Consider the following 20,429-nt stretch of genomic DNA (forward strand, 5'->3'; position numbering starts at 1 on the left):
GCATATACTAGCCACTGGTGCCAGGGGACTGGGATAACAGACATTGGAAGCAGTAGACAGACCAGAATGTCTAGAAGAAGCCTGTCGGAGGAGGTACAAGCAGGACTAAGGGCTTTGAAAAGCTCCCACATATACCAGAGAATCTAGAAGGCCATGTACATTCCCAGGGCAAGTATGTGCTTAGAAGACACCTGAAAAGACCCCAGGGTTTCACCTCTGGATGATCTTTAGGCTCCACATGAAGAAAATGAAGGCTAAGGCTGAAATGTAAAAGGCATGACTAAGCAGTGAAGGAGAGGCCCTACTCCAAGAAATTTATAAAGGATAGGAGAGTGTATTTTTGTCTTTGTCTCCAGGCATTTAAAGAAGTCCCTATCAAATAGCTATCTGACCATTAAGCTAATAAAACAGAGACTTCAGTGACTACCCACAATAAATAACAGAATGAAACCTTCATCAGAGAGCTTCCACAGCAGATTTGAGGAGACACCAGAAATGATCCGTGAACTTAGAGATAGGTCCATTGAAATTAAGCTGTCTAAGGAGAAGAAAGTAAAAGGAACAAAGAAAAATGAAGAGAGACTTGTGTATCTGTGGGACAACATGAAGGATACTAACATAATGGGAATCCTAGAAGGAGAGTAGAGAGAGTGAGAGAGGAGGCAGAAAGAATATCCTAAGAAAAAAGGCTGAATATTGGGGCGCCTGGGTGGCTCAGTCAGTTAAATGTCCAACTCTCAGTTTTGGCTCAGGTCACGATCTCATGATTTTGTGGGTTCGAGCACCACGTTGGGCTCTGGGCTGACGGTGCACAGCCTGCTTCGGATTCTCTCTCTCCCCCCTCTCTCTGCCCCTCTCCCGCTCACACTGTCTCTGTCTCTCTGAAAAATAAATCAATAAACTTAAAAAAAATTTTTTTAAATGGCTGAATATTCCCCAGACTTTAGAAAGACAGGAATCTGAACACCAAAAAACTCAGCAAATCTCCAAATGGGATAAACTCAAAGAGATCCACACCCAGTAACATTATAATGAAATTGTCATAAACCCAACACAGAAATTATGAAAGCCAAGAGAGGAGTGGTTCATCATGTAGAAGGGATTCTTTTTTTTTTTTTTAAATTTACATCCAAGTTAGTTAGCATATAGTGCAATAATGATTTCAGGAGTGGAATCCAGTGATTCATCACCTACATATAACACCCTGTGCTCATTCCAGCGAGTGTCCTGTTTAATGTCCCTTGCCCATTGAGCCCATCTCCCCCACCCACAACCCCTCCAGCACCCTTAGTTTGTTATCTATTTTTTGGAGTCTCATGTTTTGCCCCCCCCGCCATTTTTATATTATTTTTACTTCCCTTATGTTCATCTGTTTTGTATCTTTAAAAAAATTTTTTTTTGTTTAGGGGAAAGCACAAACACAGTCCCCCACTACCACAAGTTATGCAGTCGAGTGTCCCACATTTAAGAAAATCACAGGGGTCGGCACATTCTGAGTGCAATGGGTAGACCTCGCCCTGGGAAAACCACTTTCATGATCATGGTATCTCCCCTGCCAGGTAAATGTTTTGTATCTTAAACTCTGGATATGATTGAAGTCATATGATATTTGTCTTTCTGACTAATTTCACTTAGCATAATACCCTCCAGTTCTATCCACGTATTTGCAAATGGCAAGATTTCATTCTTTTTGATTGCTGAGTAATACTCCATTGTGTGTGTGTGTGTGTGTGTGTGTGTGTGTGTGTGTGTGTGTACCACATCTTCTTTATCCATTCATTCATCAGTGGACATTTGGGCTCTTTCCATACTTTGGCTATGTTGATAGCTGCTATAAACACTGGGGTGCATGTGCCCCTTTGAAACAGCACACCTCTAACCCTCGGACAAATACCTAGTAGTGCAATTACTGGGTCGTAGTGTAGTTCTATTTTTTTTTTTTTTTAATTTTTTTTTTCAACGTTTATTTATTTTTGGGACAGAGAGAGACAGAGCATGAACGGGGGAGGGGCAGAGAGAGAGGGAGACACAGAATCGGAAACAGGCTCCAGGCTCTGAGCCATCAGCCCAGAGCCTGACGCGGGGCTCGAACTCATGGACCGTGAGATCGTGACCTGGCCGAAGTCGGATGCTTAACCGACTGCGCCACCCAGGCGCCCCTGTAGTTCTATTTTTTAAAATTTTTTTGAGGAACCTCCATCCTGTTTTCCAGAGTGGCTGCACCAGTTTCCATTCCCACCAGCAGTGCTAAAGGTAGAAGGGATTCTTATTGAGACCAACAGCCAATTCCCATCAGAAATCATGGATACCACAAGGCAGTAGGATAACATCTTAAAAAGCTGCTGAAATAAAGAAATCAACCCATAATCAACCAACTGATTTTGAGTGTTGGTAATACCAACAATGGACAACCCAGAATGGATTTAAGAGAACAATTTCATTTATAAAATCATCAAAAAGGATAAAATACTTGGAAATAAATGTAACCAAAGCTTGTATATGGAAAGTCACATACATGCTGAAAGAAACTAAAGAAGACTTAAATAAATGGAAAGACATCCATACTCATGTGACCATGTTGTTAAGAGGGCAATACTCCTTAAATTTATCTACAGATTCAACTATCAAAATCCCAGCTAGTTTCTTTGTAGAAATCGACAAACTGATTTTCAAATTCATATGGAAATTCAAGGAACCAAGAATGGCCAAAACAATCTTAGAAAAGGAAGAACAAAGTTGGAAGGCTCATACTTCCTGATTTCAGAACTTGCTACAAATGGGGGTGCCTGGGTGGCTCAGTCGGTTGAGCGTCCGACTTCGGCTCAGGTCATGATCTCCCGGCCTGTGAGTTCGAGCCCCGTGTCGGGCTCTGTGCTGGAAGCTCGAAGCTCGAAGCTCACAGCTCGGAGCTTGGAGACTGCTTCGGATTCTGTTTGCCTCCCTCTCTGCCCCTCCCCTGCTCATGCTCTGTCTCTCTGTCAAAAATAAATAAACATTAAAAAAAAATTTTTTTTAAAAAAAGAACTTGCTACAAATGTGTAGTAATTAAAACAGTGTGGTACTGGCAGTAAAATAGGAGAGTCCAAGAATGAACCTATATATTATATATATATATATGATCAATTGATTTTTGACGAGATGGCCAAGACCATTCCATGGGGAAAGAATAGTCTCTTCAACAAATGGTGATGGGACAACTGGATATCTACATGAAAGATATAAAGTCGGAACCTTACCTGACTCCGTATAAAATGTTCAACTCAAAATGGAGCATAGATCTGATATATGAGGTAAAACTACAAAACTCTTAGAAGGAAGCATAGGGGTAAGTCTTCAACCTCGGACCTGGCAATTCAGTTCTTTTCAGGAAGGGACGGCCCAGAGCTCAGATGGCATCCATCTTCCCCCTGCCTCTTGAGGCTGTGGGCTGGACACAGCGGTCAATATCACCATGATGAGAGAGTGGGCACCTCTCGTGGGCCTGAGACGGCCTGAGTGCCTGGGCCTGAGTCGGCCCATGTTCCTGATTTGGGGATCTGGGCAGAAGCATGAGCAGTGGGTGCATGTGGAGGGTAGTACAGGGTTCCTCAGGAGAGAGGCTGACCACTGGCTTACTTGTCTCCATCATGGCAGGACCATGTGATGTTTGAGGATGTGTTTGTGTCCCTCTCCTAGGAAGAGTGGGAGTTTCTTGATGAGGCTCAGAGACTCTTCTACCATGACATGATGCTGGAGAACTTTGCCCTTATAGTCTCACCTGCTAAGGCCCTCACTTTCACCCCATCCTGGCCTGGGCTCTTCACTTCCCCTTTTACCCAGATACTATTCTATCCTTCCCACAGTCAGACCATGGGAATGAGGACTGCTTCATTCCCAGATTCCCTGTGTTAAGTGTTGTGTCCGGGATAGGCTATTTCCACTGTTCCCTCTCCCAAGCAGCCCTGCTGTCTGCTGCCTGGAAGCCCAGCAGAAGTTTTAGGAGTCAGAACTCTTCCAGTCTGCTCAATGATTCCCACCCAGCTTGGCCTCTCTCTAGTCAGGTGACTGTGTCCGGATGTGCGGCACCTCTCTACCCCAAGTTCTTCCCCCTCCCTCCGCCTGATATTTCTGAGGTCTGCCTGTGCCAAGAATTTGGGCACTGACGTGGTCAATGCTTGTAGGGACTGCCAGGCTATGCCTGAGATACTTCCTCAACAGTTCTTTATGTTAGTTGTAGTTCCCACGTTCTGTGTGTGCTAGGTTGTTCATCTTCCCTATGTTTCCTTAGGACTTGTGTGTCCTCCAGGTCCCGTTTAGTTTCCCGACTGGCGCAGGGTCAGGCGGAAGCCCCCAGCGCTTGGCCGGGCAGACACAAGTACAGCTGCAGCCAGGGAAGTTCACAGTGGGCCAGGTCCTGCTAAGTGGGGACCCGGGGAGGGTATAATGTTAAGGCTTAGTTCAAATGTACTGGCAAACTGCCCCATGTTTACCATTTGTTTCATATCCAAGTTGTAACGGACAGTGGTCTGGATCACTGGGCGGAAGAACCAAGCAGCACTCGGAGATCTTGGAAGGCAGGAGGTTTATTTTACACCGGTGGGCTCAGAGGAGATCATTCTCCAGAGGTGTGAGCTCAGAGCGTCAGTAGCAGGGACAATTTATAGCCTGTTCGAGAGCGAGGCAAGCGGGGTAGGAAGAAAAACCCGGAACAGGAGTCTTCGGGCAGGGACTGGAATTCCCCTATCAGTCCTTGTTGGCCATCTCATAACAGATTTTTCCCTATCAAAGTCACTAGCCACACCAAATTTCCACCTTTGCTTCCCCATTTGCCAGCCTGTCATTTTTACTCTGACTTCTGGTCCCTGTTGAGTCCCCCACCTGTCTGGCCTCCATCTCTCACCTATTCTCCACTGTTCTCTCTGCAGCACTTTCCAACATTGGTCTACACATGATCCGACGTACATTTGCATGTACCCCTAAATAGTCCCTGGAAACCAGCTACAGTCTATTCGCATTTTCTGCCATAGCTTATGTTCTGTAAAGTCACCCCAAACACTGAATTAATGAATATGGAATCACTGCTCCTAGGGGAATTGGAGGGTTAGGATCCTGTAAGCCCCTGCACAACATTTTCATCAATAGATCAATGTTTAATGTCATTTTATATATGTTTCTGTTTAGAGACACTTTATTTAATATATATTGTTGATTCATTAGCATTGAATTCATAGCTGACAACTCTGTAACTCATGCGTGAACACAGTTTATCTAACACATGTGTTTTCTCCATGAGGCACATCACGCCTTCTTGTGCTTTGGGACACCAGACAGCACTTCAGCACTGTGTCTACGGCCCATTTTAAACAGCAAAATCACCAACTAAAAGCTCAACCTCACTAAAAATGTGGCAGTAATTATATCATTCACAGGACTCTTATTTACAGCATTGAGCTGAAATTAGAAGGCAGAGTCTCATCTTCTTCGACCTCAGCTGGGAACGTGCTTATGGAAACCCCAAGCCCCAGGTCCTGAGTTTATATGGAACAGTTCCTATGTCTGGCAGCCAGTGGAAATTATCCCAGGCAAAGGTACCAGCATGTCCAAATACTTGGTGAGGCTGAGCTGGGAATGTTCAGAGAATCACAGCTCTCTTTTCTTTCTGGCAGATCAGGAGAGTAAGAGTTGGGTGTGGAGTGGTAGCCTGAGAGGTTGGATGTTTTCCTGAATGTGATGGGAACAGTGAAGTTATGTGGCCTCTCTGGCTGCGGAGTGGAGAACAGATTTGGGGAGTAAGGGAGGAGGCAGGAAGACAAGGGATGAGGCTATTACACTAGTCCAGGTAAGTTTTGGTGGTGGCTGGACTAGTATGGGGGCCATGGAAGTGGAAGAAGTGGTTGGATTCTGGATCTGTTTTTTATGTATGGCTGAAGGGCTGCTAAACTCTATGTGCTTCTCCTTCAACCTCTTAAAAGCCATAGCCCTGTCTTTGGAACTTAAACACGACGTTTCTCAGAGAATGGGAAGTACACGCCCCGTCACTAAGATTCAGTCAGAAACTACATTACCCAGCAGGAGTGTTTCTGACGTCAGAGGCGGGCGCTCAGCCAATGACGGAGAGCGGAGAGGGGCGTTTCCTGCCGCAGAGTGGGCGGGACTTCTGGCGTCCTCTCTAGGACCTCATTTGGTTGTAACGGGTCTGTGCTTAGCGGAGCTTGTAATTGGAGCGCCGGGGGAGGCTGCTTCCCAGAAGGGGCTTACAGCCTGAGCTATTTGAGCCCTGACTCCACCTGTAACGGGGTTGCCCCCCGCCTCGGCACCAGCCCTTCGTCCCTGCGGTACCCGCAGGCGGCCCCTTGGACCTTGTTGCGCGTTTACACAGAGGAGACCGAGGTGCCAGACCCCCCGGCCCAGGGCTGGGGCGAGGGGTCGGTTGAGCCCGCTGGGACGGGCGTTAGTCGCAGCTTCGCGAAGTCTCGCTCGGCCGTGGGCCCCATGGCGGCGCCGGCGCTGGTGAGTGGTGGGTCCCACATGCCCACGCGCGCTGCGGTCGGTGTTCGCACGGTTCCACTCAATGGGATATAGATCCTGGGACTCTTCGCCGTTCCTTCTTAATGCTCTTGGATCTGGGAGTCTTGGAGGAATGGGGGCGGGAGAGGAGCAGATCTTACTTACTTCCAACCCCGGGTTCTGAATCCAGGCCAGGGGTTGTCAGGGGAGACCCCCATTTCTGCCTCTGACCTCAGCTTGCCTTTCACTGCCCTTGGCCTCCATTCCGTCGAATCTGAAATTGGAATACCGTGTATTAACGATTTTTCTCAGTTGAGGGAATCAGAGAGGGTACACTTGTGACGTGTGCCCTTCAGTGCTCAGCATGACCCAGAGAACATCACTCTGGATGCGCTTCTGAGAGGGACTTCCCTGGCCCTGCTCTGCTCTTAGGCTCACTCCAGGGACAGTCTGGTCCGTCCCTGCCACAGGTCTGTAGGGGATGGGAGCTCTAGAGCAGAGGTAAGGGGGGAGTCGCGTTTTTTGAATTGCTGCTTTTCTGATAGCAGTAGAAGGTCCCTGGACAGGTGGGAAGACAAGACAGTCACCGGATTGAACTCTGCAGGCGCCGTCTGTGTACTACAAGTGAAGTTGGTTTGCAGTGAATCCATTTTCCTGTTGAACACATTTTCTTATACAGGTTCCTACACTTTCCAAAGGTGTGGATTTTGCCACTGGCTTTTAGGAGAGACTTACGTTAGTAAGGTAAACACAAAAATCCTCTTTGGATTTCTTTTGGTTGGTGAAAAGAGTTGCCAATGTAAGTTTTTCTTAAAAGCAAAGTGGCAGTAAAGGGAACTTCCAGAAAGTGAGGGATACTCTTCACTTTACTGCCCTTTTGGCTTAGAAAAGTTTTCATAGGAACACTTTGCTTTCAGATAGTGGGGAAAACCTGTGCTTGTGAAGTGACTCTCATTAATGACGGTGTGCAGGAATGCTGTGTCTCTGGGGATGTAAACACACAACAGGCCCTCAGTTACTCTCTAGCACGTCACCCTGTTTACTCTCATCCTGCCTCGGACCACTTGGCTTAGTTATTCATCTTTTCTTACCTGGCCCGCTCCCCTTCACTTCCGCCTGTTCCAGTGACCCCTCAGGGGAGCCTTCCCCGGTTGCCCTGGGGGCCTTCCCGGGTTGCCCTGCCTTGGGGACATAAGTCCCCTAATGTTTTCAGTCACCTCACTGTCCTTTGTTGGTTCTTGGAGCCCTTAGGGCCGTGTGACTTGATCTTGTTCATTTATTTAGTTTCTTGTTGGGGACCTTTCCCCAGCCCTGGAGTGTGAGGTCCTGTTGTCTGTTCTGTCCCTAGGCCTAGAAAGTGCTGGGCCTGCACCGGTGCCCAATAAGTGATTGATGAGTGAAAGATTTTTCCCTTGGGGCGCCTGGGGGGCTCAGTTGGGTAAGCCTCTGACTCATGATTCCTGTTCAAGTCATGATCTCACGGTCCATGAGACAGAGCCCCAATTTGGGCTCCGTGCTGACAGTGCAGAGCCTGCTTGGGATTCTCTCTCTCCCTTGCTCACTGCCCATCACACTCACGCATGTGTGCACTCTCTCTCTCTCTCTCAAAATACATAAATTAACTTAAAAAAAAGAAAGAAAGATTTTTCCCTCTGGGACTCTTTCATACTTAGATTAAATCTAACCCCCTCCCCCCCATGGCTGGACCAGAGGGACCTGGGTTCAAATCTTGCCCCGTCTCATTAGGCATGACAACTCTGGTTGATGTGGCTTGAGCCTCAGTTTGCTGGTTGAAAAACGGAGAAGATGGCGCTTACCTCGTGGGCTGTGAAACAGTTAAGAAATTCACAAATCCATCGAGCACTGCATGTGCTGGACTCTTGCAGTGTTTGCTTTTAGGACATTCTAATTCCCACACCAGCCTGATGAAGCATAAACTATTACTGTATTGATAGAGAAATCAAGGCTGAAAGAAGTTAGCATGTGTTGGTTCACAAGACTGGATTAAAAAAAATTTTTTTTTTAATGTTTATTTATTTTTGAGAGAGAGACAGAGACAGAGTGTGAGCAGGGGAGGAACAGAGAGAGAGGGAGACCCAGAATCCGAAGCCGGCTCCAGGCTCCGAGCTGTCAGCACTGAGCCTGACACGGCACTCGAACCCACGAACCGTGAGATCATGACCCGAGCCGAAGTCAGACGCCCAACTAACTGAGCCACCCAGGTGCCCCCAAGACTGGATTTAAACTCCAGGAGTCTAGCTCCAGACCTACGGGCTTTTGGTTGCTTTAACACAGTGTCTGAAGCCCTCAGATGCAGGCAAGCAGTGTGGACCAGAAAGGCTCCGCTGCTACTGTCATTATTTGAGTTCTTTTTCCCCATTCTTCCAACATCCCAGAGCACTTTTGATCTGCTGCTCACAACCCATATGAGATGAGCATTGTTTGTGTCTTTCTCCAGTGGCTTCCTTACACAGGAGGCTTTTCTCTCCTACACCTTTTATTCTGTCAGAGGCACCATCTGCCTCTCTGCCTCTCTCCTGAGCCCAGCACAGAACTAGGTTCTCAGGAATTACTCAGGGGTTCAGGCCTCAGGTCTTTCTGGACTTGCGCTGGTGGCCAAGCAATTGGTTATCATCTCATTTATTAGATGTACAGCCACCCACCACCTCTCTTTGACGTTGCAGGCATTAGTGTCATTCGAAGACGTGGCTGTGACCTTCACTGGAGAGGAATGGAGACAACTGGATCTGGCCCAGAGGACCTTATACCAGGAGGTGATGCTGGAGACCTGTGGGCTCCTGGTCTCACTGGGTAAGACCTCATCACTCTCCTGAGTGATACCCATGGACTTTCATTCCATCCTCTTTCTCTAAGCATGGCTGATTGAGAAGGCCTCTGGGACCCAACTTCCTCTCTCCTCACAGCCTCACCGTAATTCTGGTCTAACCTTTTGATTATTATCCCTGTGTCTATGACAGGGATTGTTGTATAAGAAACATAGTTCTCCGGGGTGCTTGGGTGGCTCCGTCGGTTAAGGATTGACTCTTGATTTTGGCTCAGGTCATGATCTCATGGTTCATGAGATTGAACCCTGTATACTTGAGAATTTTTCCTTTGTCCTTACCTATATACCTATGCCCCATTTATTTTTCCATGTACAGGACATCCTGTTCCCAAACCAGAACTGATCTACCCACTGGAGCCTGGGCAAGAACTATGGACAGGGAAGAGAGGCGTCTCCAAAAGCACCTATACAGGTAGGTGGCTGAGAATCTGGCAGGTGGGTGTCATGGCAGATGGGTTTCATGGCAACTGACAGATTACCGGGGGATCTCTGTTTCTGAAATTCCATGGGTAGCTGCTTCTTGTGGCCTTCCTGGGGTCTTGGTTGATGATGGAGTACTCCAGCCATATTTCCCCTGTCTTTCCTCCTCATCACACTCTGGCTTTATTAGGGTTAGAATGTGGTATACTGAGTAAGACACGGCTCTAAATGCTTAGCCACTCACCAGCCTCATGACCCTGGGGAAGTTGCATGACCTCACTATACCTTTGATAGACAAGTTAGGCTAAGTTAACTCTCTGCTATAAAAGATAAACTCCCAAATCTAGGTGAGTCAACAGATAACGAGTTTTTTTCTCATTCATGCCATGGTTAATGTGGATCAGCAGGGGGACTCTGTACCACGTATTCAGGGACCCAGGTGCATTCTGTTGTCGGTATGGGGCTATAAGGTTGCCCTGGCACCATCCAACTCGCCAAGGGGAATAGGAGAGAAGGAGAGGACAGACGGCCTCCAACTTGCAGTGGTGCAAATTAGGATTTTTCCCCTTCAAAATGGTGTGAAAGTGGTACACATGCAGTAGAAACTGGACTTGGAATTTTGAGTTTGGATCTTTTCCTGGGCTGGTGATACTGCAGCAGGGTAGTGTCCCCCGATGCTGAGCAGTGCAGTGAGCTGCACCTCCCAGTTAGCCATGCAATCCTGCAGGTAAACAACCAGTACACTTACAGCCATTCTGGCTTAAAAAAATTTTTTTATGTGTATTTATTCTTGAGAGAGAGAGAGAGAGAGAGAGAGAGAGAGAGCGAGCCAGAGTGTGCGCAGGGGAGGGGCAGAGAAAGAGGGAGACACAGAATCTGAAGCAGGCTCCAGGCTCCGAGCTGTCAGTACAGAGCCCAGCGTGGAGCTTGAACTCATAAACCGCAAGATCGGGACCTGAGCTAGTCAGACACTTAACTGACTGAGCCATCCAGGCGCCCCACAACCATTCTGTTTTTCACGTTCAGTATAATATTCAATAAATTACATGAGATATTCAACGCTTTATTGGAAAACAGTCTTTCCTTTTGATGATTTTGCCCAACTGTAGGGTAATGTAAGTGTACCAAGCATGTTTAAGGTCGTCCAGGCTAAGCTATGATGTGTGGTAGGTTAGGTATATGAAAGGCATTTTGATGGGTTTATTGGGACGTAACCCCATCCTAGGTTGAGGAAGATCTGTAGTCGTATCCGCCTGCACACATACTTCACTTCCATTCACATTCCATTGACAAGAGCTGGGTATTAGGCTACATGTTGCATCAGACTGGGAAATGTGGTTCAGCTTTGTGCCCAAGAGGAAGGGGCCAGCAATATGATGAACATACACTCGGTCTGCTAAACTAGCCTACATTAGAAAACACAGTAATGATAGTTTCTGCATCATTGGATCGTTTGGAAATGTAATTAGATAGCAGGAAACTTGTAATTAACAAGTTTATTAACTGACCCAAAGTAAGTGACAAAGTAAGAAAGGTTACAGGTGAGTAATATTTGTGCATTATTAGTCATAATGAATAATGTTATCTCAGACTCCCTTCCGAATTCAGAAAAGATAGTCCTTTCTTTTGCTGCAGATTACTACCTCCAGCTGTACCTTGCATCCCTCCCTTTTCCACCTTCCCTATTCATTCATTTATTCCTCAGTACATCCGTGCATGCATCCGTCCATCCGTTTGTGAAACATATTCAGAAACAATCCCTAGCCTTGTTGTCTTCTTGCCCTCCTGTCTTATAAAACTTCAGGGAGACATTTGTCTTGTCAGCCCCACATCTGAGCTGCTCAGGGCAGCTGGACCCATCACGTGGATAGAGAGGTGCCAGTGCCGGTTCATGATCTCTCTCCTCTCGTGTTCCTTCTGGCTGCTCAGCCAGTGAGTATCTGGCCACCCCCTCCTCACCCCTAGAATCTATCTCACATCTTCACCCCCCTCTGCAGTTCCACATCTTCACTTGAATGTTCCAGAGGTACTTCACACTCTCATCCTAAAAGGAACCTCACGATTTGGCTCACGCCTGCCCTCTCCCAATTTTCAATTAATGGTCTTACCATCGAATAAGTCAAGAAAGCCAGCAACAAAAGTAGACCCCGCGACACCTCTACCTTCTTCATACCCTCTATCCAGCCATTCCTGAATGTTGATCACGTTTCATCATCCATGTCTCTTGAATCTGTCACCTTCACCAACTCTGCCAGTTCTGCATCAGCACCCTAGTCCAAGCTGTAGTCGTCTCCTGCCTGCATGACTCTAACAGAAGTCTAACTGGTCTCCCCGGATCTGCTACGTGCCTCTGGTCTGCTCTGTGTCTTCCGTCTGCTTCCAACCACTCCCCTTCTTCCAGATATCACCACCTGCCTCGTTACTGGTAACTCAGCATTGTGGCCTACTTCACACAGAATAGAGGCTACGTGCTTGGTTTTCTTGCTCTTTCACCCTTACAGACTCACCTCTGCAGTAGAGTTCTTATCTACAGCATGGATCTAGATCCCACCGTCACCTGCCTTTTCAGGTGTGTTAGTTATCTATGGCCGTGTGGCAACATTACCACAAACATAGCAGGTTAAAATATCACTCATTTACTGTTTTCCTTCCGTGGGTGAGAGGTCCAGGCACAACTTGGGGTCGGCTACAAGCCACAGTCATAGGCACCTCACAACATGTCACCTTCCTTCTTCAGATCAAGTGATGGTGGGAGAGACTCCAGCAAGATGGATGGGACACAAAACCTCATCTCTTACATTCCGTCATTTTGCATATTCTGTTCTTTTTCATTTAAATGCAAGTTAGTTAACATATAGTGTAATATTGGTTTCAGGAATAGAATTTAGTGATTCATCACTTACATAGAACACCCAGTGCTCATCCCAAGAAAGGTCCTCATTAGTGCGCATCACCCATTTAGCCCATCCACCCACCCCCCAACCTCAGATTGTTCTCTGTATTTAAGGGTCTCTTATGGTTTGCTTCCCTCTCTGTTTTTATCTTATTTTTCCTTCCCTTCCCCTATGTTTATCTGTTTTGTTTCTTAAATTCCACATATGAGTGAAATCATATGATATTTGCCTTTCTCTGGCTGACTTATTTCTCTTGGCATAATACACTCTAGTTCCATCCACATTGTTACAAATGCCATATTCTGTTCTTTAGAAGCAAAATCAAGGCCCTGTAGCATTTAGCTAGAGGGATCGTAATAGGTTGTAAGCATCACAAGTTAGGAATTACAGGAAGCCAAACAAGAGTCTGCTACATCAGGGACCTTGAGTCTTCAACTTATTTCTTGCCTCTTCTGTATCTTCACCTTCTCACCTAATTCATCTTCTCTCAGAAAACACAGTGAAGTTTCTGACCCGGGGGGAAACATGAAAAAATTGCTCTTGGCTCTCCAACAGCATCTAAATGTTGATGACTCTCTTTCACCTGAACAGCCAAGCTTCCCGGAGGAGTGTTCTCATTCTCTGAAGAGACATCTACACAGGATGTCTAGGCCTCCCCTTTACTATTTTTTACTATTTTCTTTAATTGCTGTACTAAAGCGTAACTTACACATAGTGAATGTGCAAATCTTAAAGGTTCATCTTCCTGAAGTTTTACACATATAAACCCGAGTACCACCACACAGGTCAAAAAAATACAGTATTTCCAGTGCCTCACAGGCTTCTTGTGCTCCCTCCTTGTTAATATCTCCTTCTACAAAAATAATGGGCATTCAACCCAGTGACCGTAGATGAGTTTTGAAGACTTATAAATGGATCCCCACAATACATGATACTGTTATGTGTGTCTTCTTTTGATAATCATTATTGCTCCGAAGTCTGTCATGCGGTTGCAAATTTGGAGTTATTTCTTACTGTGCAGTGTCTCAGTGAATGAATAGATTTCATTTACCCATTTTACTGTTATTTGGCTTGGGCTCCATTTTTTGGAATATTGTGAAGAACACAGCTACGAATATTCTTGATATTTTTGTTGGATATAGCACACATTTCTGTTGGGAATATGCAAATGAGTGGACTGGCTGGATCATGGTCTAGGTGTATGATTAGCTTCGGTAGAAACCACCAAACAGTTTCGAAGGGACTGCACCATTTCACATTCCCAGTAGTCCTCACTGCTGTGCATACTGGGGAGCAGGTGGCATCTTCCCCTTTACTCTTTGAGACTCAGTAGTGTTTCTCAGCACTGCAGTACTGAAAATGTTCTTACATTACTGTTGACATTCTGACTGGCAAATGTAACACCTATAATAATGATAATAAATGGTGGTCTACACCTTACTGAATATTTGCCATATACTGGGCTAGTTGATTTGTATGATTTTTCTCATGTAACACTGTGAGGAACATTTTATGTGTCTTCCCAAAATTCATATGATGGAACCCTAACCCCCAGAGTGATATTAGGAGGTCAGTATTTGGGGAGATGATTGGGTTTAGATGAGATCATGAGGGTGGAGCTCCCATGATGGGATTGGTATCCTCACAAGAAGACAAAGGGAGACCATAGTCTTTCCAGATGTGGTGTGTGTGCTGGGGATGGTTGGGAGAAGAGGGAGAACACTCTTGTGTCTCTTCTTATAAGGACACTAATGCTATCAGATCAGGGCCCTACGCTTATTACCTCATTTAGCCTTAATTGCTTCTATCAAAGACCCTATCTTCAAATTCACATTGGAGGTTAGGGCTTCAACACATGAATTTTGGGGGAACACAAACATTCCGTCCATAACAAGATTTGCTTTGAGGGTAAATATAGGGCTATTCATATGTTCTGTTTTTTCTTGTGTCAGTTTTGGTAATTTGAATATTTCAAGGAATGTTTCCACTTCATCTAATTATTCTATTACATTTTAAGATTGTTTCATCTTAAAATGCTAATTTTATATAAATTTTACCACAGTAAATAAATAAATGCAAGATATATACATATGTTTTTACACTCTTATCTTAATCACTTGGTGCTCATCACCACAAGTGCACTCCTTAATCCCAATCACCTATTTAACCCATCGCCCCACTCACCTCCCATCTGGTAACCATCAGTTTGTTCTCTATAGTTAAGAATCTGTCTCCTGGTTTGTCTCTGTCTGTCTCTTTTTTTCCCTTTGTTCGTTTGTTTCTACCATTCCACATATGGGCAAAATCATGTGGTATATGTCTTTCTCTGAGTGACTTATTTCATTGAGCACTATACTCTCTAGTTCCATCCATGTTGTTGCAAATGGCAAGATTTCACTCTTTTTTATGGATGAGTATTCCATTGTGTGTGTGTGTGTGTGTGTGTGTGTGTGTGTGTGTGTGTGTGTATTTCATCTTCTTTATATATTCATCAGTTGATGGATGCTTCCATACCTTGGCTATTGTAAATAATGCTGGTATAAACATAGGGGTTCGTGTATCCCATGCACACATTTTTATAATACCATTATAAACTGACATTCTCAAAACAAATTTAAAAATTACTTCATTGTACTTGTGTATATTTTGCTTTTTTATTTGAACATTATAAAAAGCATATCATAGTTTACATTGTCTTATGTGATTTGTACTTTTTATTCAACAGTGTATTGCTAAGACTCACCCGGCACGTTGGTATAGTTCACTTATTTTTTCTTCTGTAGTCATTTGCATGAATATAACACAGTGTATTCATTTATCTTCATGGGCATTTTCTTGTTTCCAGTTTTTCACACCCACAAAGAGTGCTGCCATGAAAATTCACATACACTATATCCTCATGCATGTGTAGGAATTTCTCTTAGTAGTGTTCCCAAGGGCTAGAATTTTTCGATTATCATCAGGTAAGCTAAAGGAGAACGTTACTAGATGCTGCCCTGCTGTTTCTTTACCTGCATTATAATAACGATTTCATGGATCCACATCCTTTCCAACACCTGATATTGTCATGTTCTTATTTTCAGTCAGGTAAATATATGGTATCTCATTGTGGTCTTTTTGCCCTTTCCTCATATTCAAGAAAGTTGATCACCTCTTCATATATTTTTTCTTTAATGTGCATTCATCCATTTTTGAGAGAGAGAGGGGTAGAATGTGCTCCAGGGAGGGGCACAGAGAGAGAGAGAGAGAGAGAGAGAATCCCAAGCAGGCTGTGTTTCAGCACAGAGCTTGACACGGGGCTCGATCCCATGAACCACAAGATCACGACATGAGCCAAAATCAAGAGCTGGACACCCAACCAACTGAGCCACCCAGGTGCCCCTCTTTATGTGTTCATTGGCCAATATGTATCTTCTGCGATGAAAAAGTGGAGTGTTGAATTTCCCACCTGTAATTGTGGTTTTGTTTATTTCTCCTTTGAACTCAGTTTTTGGGTTGATTTGAGGCTCTGATATTTGTTGCATGCATTTTAGGATTGTTACATCTTCCTGGTGTTTTGATCTTTTTATCATTCTATAATGACCTTCTTCTTCTCATTTACTTTATCTGATATTTAGACACCCTTGTTTGCCTTTTAAAAAATTATATTTAGTCAATTTGACTAGTCTTTTCTTTTACAGTTAATGCTTTTGTATCTTATGAAATCTTTCACTTTGCCAAGATCTAAAAGATATTCATTTATACTATTTACTAAAAACTGTTAATGTTGCGCTTCTGACAGTAAGGTCTTAATCAGTCTGGAGTTAGTTTTTTATGCAGTGTGAGGTTAAGAATGCAATTTCATATGGCAAATGATTTCTCTAGATCCGTTTATTGAATAGTCCCTCCTTTCCCCATTGGCCGCTCTGCTACTTCTGTCATATATCAAAGTATATATGTACATTTCTGAGTTATCAATTCTGTTTTTTCCTTTGATAGTTTGGCAGTTTATCTTAAATCTATGCCTACATCATACTGCCTTGATGCATCTAATCATCATCATCCTAATTCCTCAAAGGGCAAATGTCCCTGCTTTATTCTTCTGTGGAGATATCCTGGTGTGTTCGTTCTTTTATATAAATTCCTCAATGAGCGTGTCACTATCCTTGAAAAACTCTATCAGCTAAACACTTAATCTGAAGTTGTATAGAATTTGTAGGTGAATTTAAGGAGAACTTTATATGACTAATCTCCCTTTTCACATAGATCTTCATTAATGTGATACATTTATAATTCTCTTCATCTAGATGATATCTATTTGGCATCTGTTCACCTAGTCTTTACCCAGACAAAGTAGACTCCGTATGCCCACCCGCTAGCTTCTCACCATCCCCCACTATCACACAGCCCAGAACCGCGAGCTTTCGTGTCTCCTCTGTCCCCACCTGCCTCTCCATCCTCATCTTCATCGTGCTCTCATCCTCCTCACTTTGCCTGGCATGCAGCATTCTGTCAAGACACTGCACCCTTGTACTTTGTCATACTGCAGTTTCTCTCTTATTTCTGTCAGGGAGCCCCTACTCTCCTCTGGAAATAAGCTCCCATAGAACCTTTTCTGGGTAGCCTCCACTGATCTCTTTCTGTCTCCCACGTGGGCCAAGTTATGTGTACCTTCCCTGTGCTGTCATACCATGACGTGTTAGGGCGCAGTCGTTACGCACAGTGTAGTCATCGCTCTGCCCACCCTCCTCCATTCTGGGGAGTGAGGAGTCGTCTCCACTCCGCATTCTCTATGCCGTGCCCAAGTTTTTCTTCCCGGGTTAGCTTTTAAAGATGTCAAGAGTGCGTGGGTTAGCGAAGAAAGAAATTGTAAACCTGAGCGTGATAGATGTGTAAATGCCACAGGCGTCAGAAGGATTTGATTTCATCTTCATTCTTCCACTCAGATGGTAATTTTATTTGCTCTGCATTGACATCGCTAATAGACACCTTTCTGTATTGGATTTCCTTCAGGTGAAAAAGCAAAACCTGAGACCACAGAGTTTACTGCTTCTCAGCTGGCCTTCACTGAGGAAGCCCCTTTTGAGGAACAAATGACACAGGGAGCCTCGAGGGATTCCAGGTTGGGGCAAGCCAGGGATCGGGAAAAGCTATCAGAAATGCAGGAAGGAAACTTGAGGCCAGGAACAGACCCCCACGAGGAGACATGCCCTAGGAAGTTGAGCCATAAACATGATGATTTGGAGACAGATGATAGTTTGTGTTTAACCATTTTACAGGAGCGAGTCACTATACAAGATGATCTACATGAACATGATTGCCAAGGACCCAGAAAAGACCCTGTGACCGATGCAAGGAATAACCTGTATAAATGCAAAGAATGTGGAAAAGGGTTTAGCAAGAATTGGGCCCTTGTTCGGCATCAACAGATTCACGCTGGAGTGAAGCCCTATAAATGCAGCGAATGTGGGAAAGCCTGTCGTTATATGGCCGACTTCATTCGACATACGAGGTTTCATACTGGGGAAAAACCATACAAGTGTGTGGAGTGTGGGAAGGCCTTCAAACGCAGGTCTCACCTCACAGAGCACCAGCGCATTCACACTGGAGATAAGCCCTATGAGTGCAAAGAATGCGGTAAAGCTTTCACCCACCGCTCCTCTTTTATCCAGCATCATATGACGCACACTAGAGAAAAGCCCTTTTTGTGCAAAGAATGTGGGAAAGCTTTCTACTACAGCTCTTCCTTTGCTCAACACATGAGGATTCACACTGGAAAGAAACTCTATGAGTGCAGTGAATGTGGAAAGGCCTTTACTCACCGCTCCACTTTTATCCAGCATAATATGACCCACACAGGAGAAAAACCCTTTCTGTGCAAAGAATGTGGAAAAGCTTTTTGCCTCAACTCATCCTTTATTCAACACATGAGGATTCACACTGGAGAGAAACCCTATGCGTGCAGTGAATGTGGAAAGGCCTTCACTCATCGCTCCACTTTTGTCCGGCATAAGAGGACTCATACTGGAGAGAAGCCCTTTCAATGCAAGGAATGTGGGAAAGCCTTTTGTGACAGCTCTTCTTTAATTCAGCACATGAGGATTCACACTGGTGAGAGGCCCTATGAATGCAGTGAATGTGGAAAGGCCTTTACACACCACTCGGTTTTTATCCGACATAATAGGACCCACACTGGAGAAAAACCCTTGGAGTGTAAACAGTGTGCAAAAGCTTTTTACTATAGTTCTTCCTTTACTCGACACATGAGGATTCACACTGGCGAAAAGCCCTATGTATGCAGAGAATGCGGGAAGGCCTTTACCCAACCGGCAAATTTTGTTCGTCATAATAGGATCCACACTGGAGAAAAACCATATGAATGCAAAGACTGTAAGAAGGCCTTTTGTGACAACTTTTCCTTAACTCAACACACGAGAACTCACACTGGAGAGAAACCCTTTGAATGTGGTGTATGTGGAAAAACCTTCAGCCACAGTTCATCCTTTACTCACCATCGAAAAATTCATACCAGAGTGTAAAGGCCTTTGCAAGTCATTCACTTCAATTTTAAGGAACTCGTACTGGTGAAATACCTTTTCTTTTGAATATAACTATTCAGGAAAACATTTTGGCCAGAGAAGTATTTTACTATCTGATAATTCATACTGAAGAGAAACATAATTGTCATCCCTGTGAAAGTTTCTTTGTGGCAGGTCCTCTCAAAGGTCGTCTTAGAAATTGACCAAGCCTAGAGCTTTAACTACCCCTGAGATTGATCCAGAAGAGAGACCCCGTGGTTATGCATTTAGGAAAAATGTCAAGAATTCTTCCCATGTTTATACTACAGAACCATATCAAAAGTATCTTAAAAGTACAATGAGACATAGTGAAGGAGATGTAGAAAAGAAAGGAAAACAAAATGCGTGTATGGCTTCTAATTTCCCTGCCAAGCTTGTGATAATTTGTCATTGGGGGGTGGTGGGGATATGGGGGGGATGAGAGATGAAAAATACCTCATCTCCTTTATGTGTTTATTATATACCCGTAGTCAGGAGAGTTGGACCATTGAAGGCAGCTCTGCTGCCAGCTTTTGTTTTTTTTTTTTTTTAATTTTTATTCGAAAACATTGTGATTTTTACCCTTGAGCATAAATGTTTGTGAGAGATGTAGAGGCCTGAGTCATGAAATACTTAAATACTCACACGCACACACACGCACAGAGTCAATTCTTGTTATTCATTGTAGTTGTATTCTATACATTGATCACAAACACTGAATTGGTGAATACTGAGCCATAGCTCCTAGGTTCCTGTGAGCCTCTGTTCACATTTTCATCAACCAATCAATGCGTAACCCATTATGGAATTTTTTTTTCTGTTTAAAAGACATTTATTTAATACATGTTCCCTAGAAATAAATTATATGCAGTATTTCCTTATAATAAAAATATTTCAATTACATCATTTTGTGTAACTTAGTCTGTTACTATACTGCTTTAACTCAGTGATACACACAGAAAGTATACATAATTTAGTATTCACACACAATAAACACAGTAAGCAGTAATGTGAACACATACACTGTGTTATACTGTACAGTCATGCGAAGAAAGTCCAGAAAAAAGGTTAAAATTAATCAAAGATTGACATTAACTAAAACTAATTTTGATAGAGTTGTTGGATATGTGGTGATAGAGCAGTGCACTCTGAAGAAACCTCTTGACCTTGGCATAGTTGATGGTATTTATTCTGCAGAAGAGGAAGACAGTGAGTGTGGGGTATCAGTTCTACCTCAGGAATTTGACT

At 44.2% G+C, this 20,429-nt stretch overlaps 1 protein-coding gene and 1 non-coding gene across 2 annotated transcripts; one reads left to right on the forward strand and one right to left on the reverse strand.

Annotated features, from left to right (window-relative positions):
* Positions 1-1,403: 1,403 nt before the first annotated feature.
* LOC112851446 (U1 spliceosomal RNA) lies at positions 1,404-1,567 on the reverse strand. Its single transcript, XR_003222766.1, has one exon. It is a non-coding gene; the product is annotated as a U1 spliceosomal RNA (small nuclear RNA).
* Positions 1,568-6,130: 4,563 nt separating this feature from the next.
* ZNF599 (zinc finger protein 599) lies at positions 6,131-20,087 on the forward strand. Its single transcript, XM_025914202.2, has 4 exons — positions 6,131-6,489; positions 9,171-9,297; positions 9,648-9,743; positions 17,638-20,087. Exons 1-4 carry the CDS (start codon positions 6,472-6,474, stop codon positions 19,161-19,163), a joined length of 1,767 nt encoding a protein of 588 aa, XP_025769987.1. The 5' UTR covers positions 6,131-6,471; the 3' UTR covers positions 19,164-20,087.
* The last annotated feature ends 342 nt before the right edge of the window (positions 20,088-20,429 follow it).

This window comes from Puma concolor, chromosome E2, assembly GCF_028749965.1.
Source record: "Puma concolor isolate L17-30 chromosome E2, mPumCon1.1.hap2, whole genome shotgun sequence".
Lineage (NCBI taxonomy): Eukaryota > Metazoa > Chordata > Mammalia > Carnivora > Felidae > Puma > Puma concolor.

What these genes read in the sequence shown, in the direction of transcription:
- ZNF599 (XM_025914202.2), top strand. An exon ending in TGGGCTCCTGGTCTCACTGG is followed by an intron (nt 9,298 to 9,647) that starts GTAAGACCTCAT and finishes TTCCATGTACAG; the next exon opens with GACATCCTGTTCCCAAACCA. An exon ending in CTCCAAAAGCACCTATACAG is followed by an intron (nt 9,744 to 17,637) that starts GTAGGTGGCTGA and finishes GATTTCCTTCAG; the next exon opens with GTGAAAAAGCAAAACCTGAG.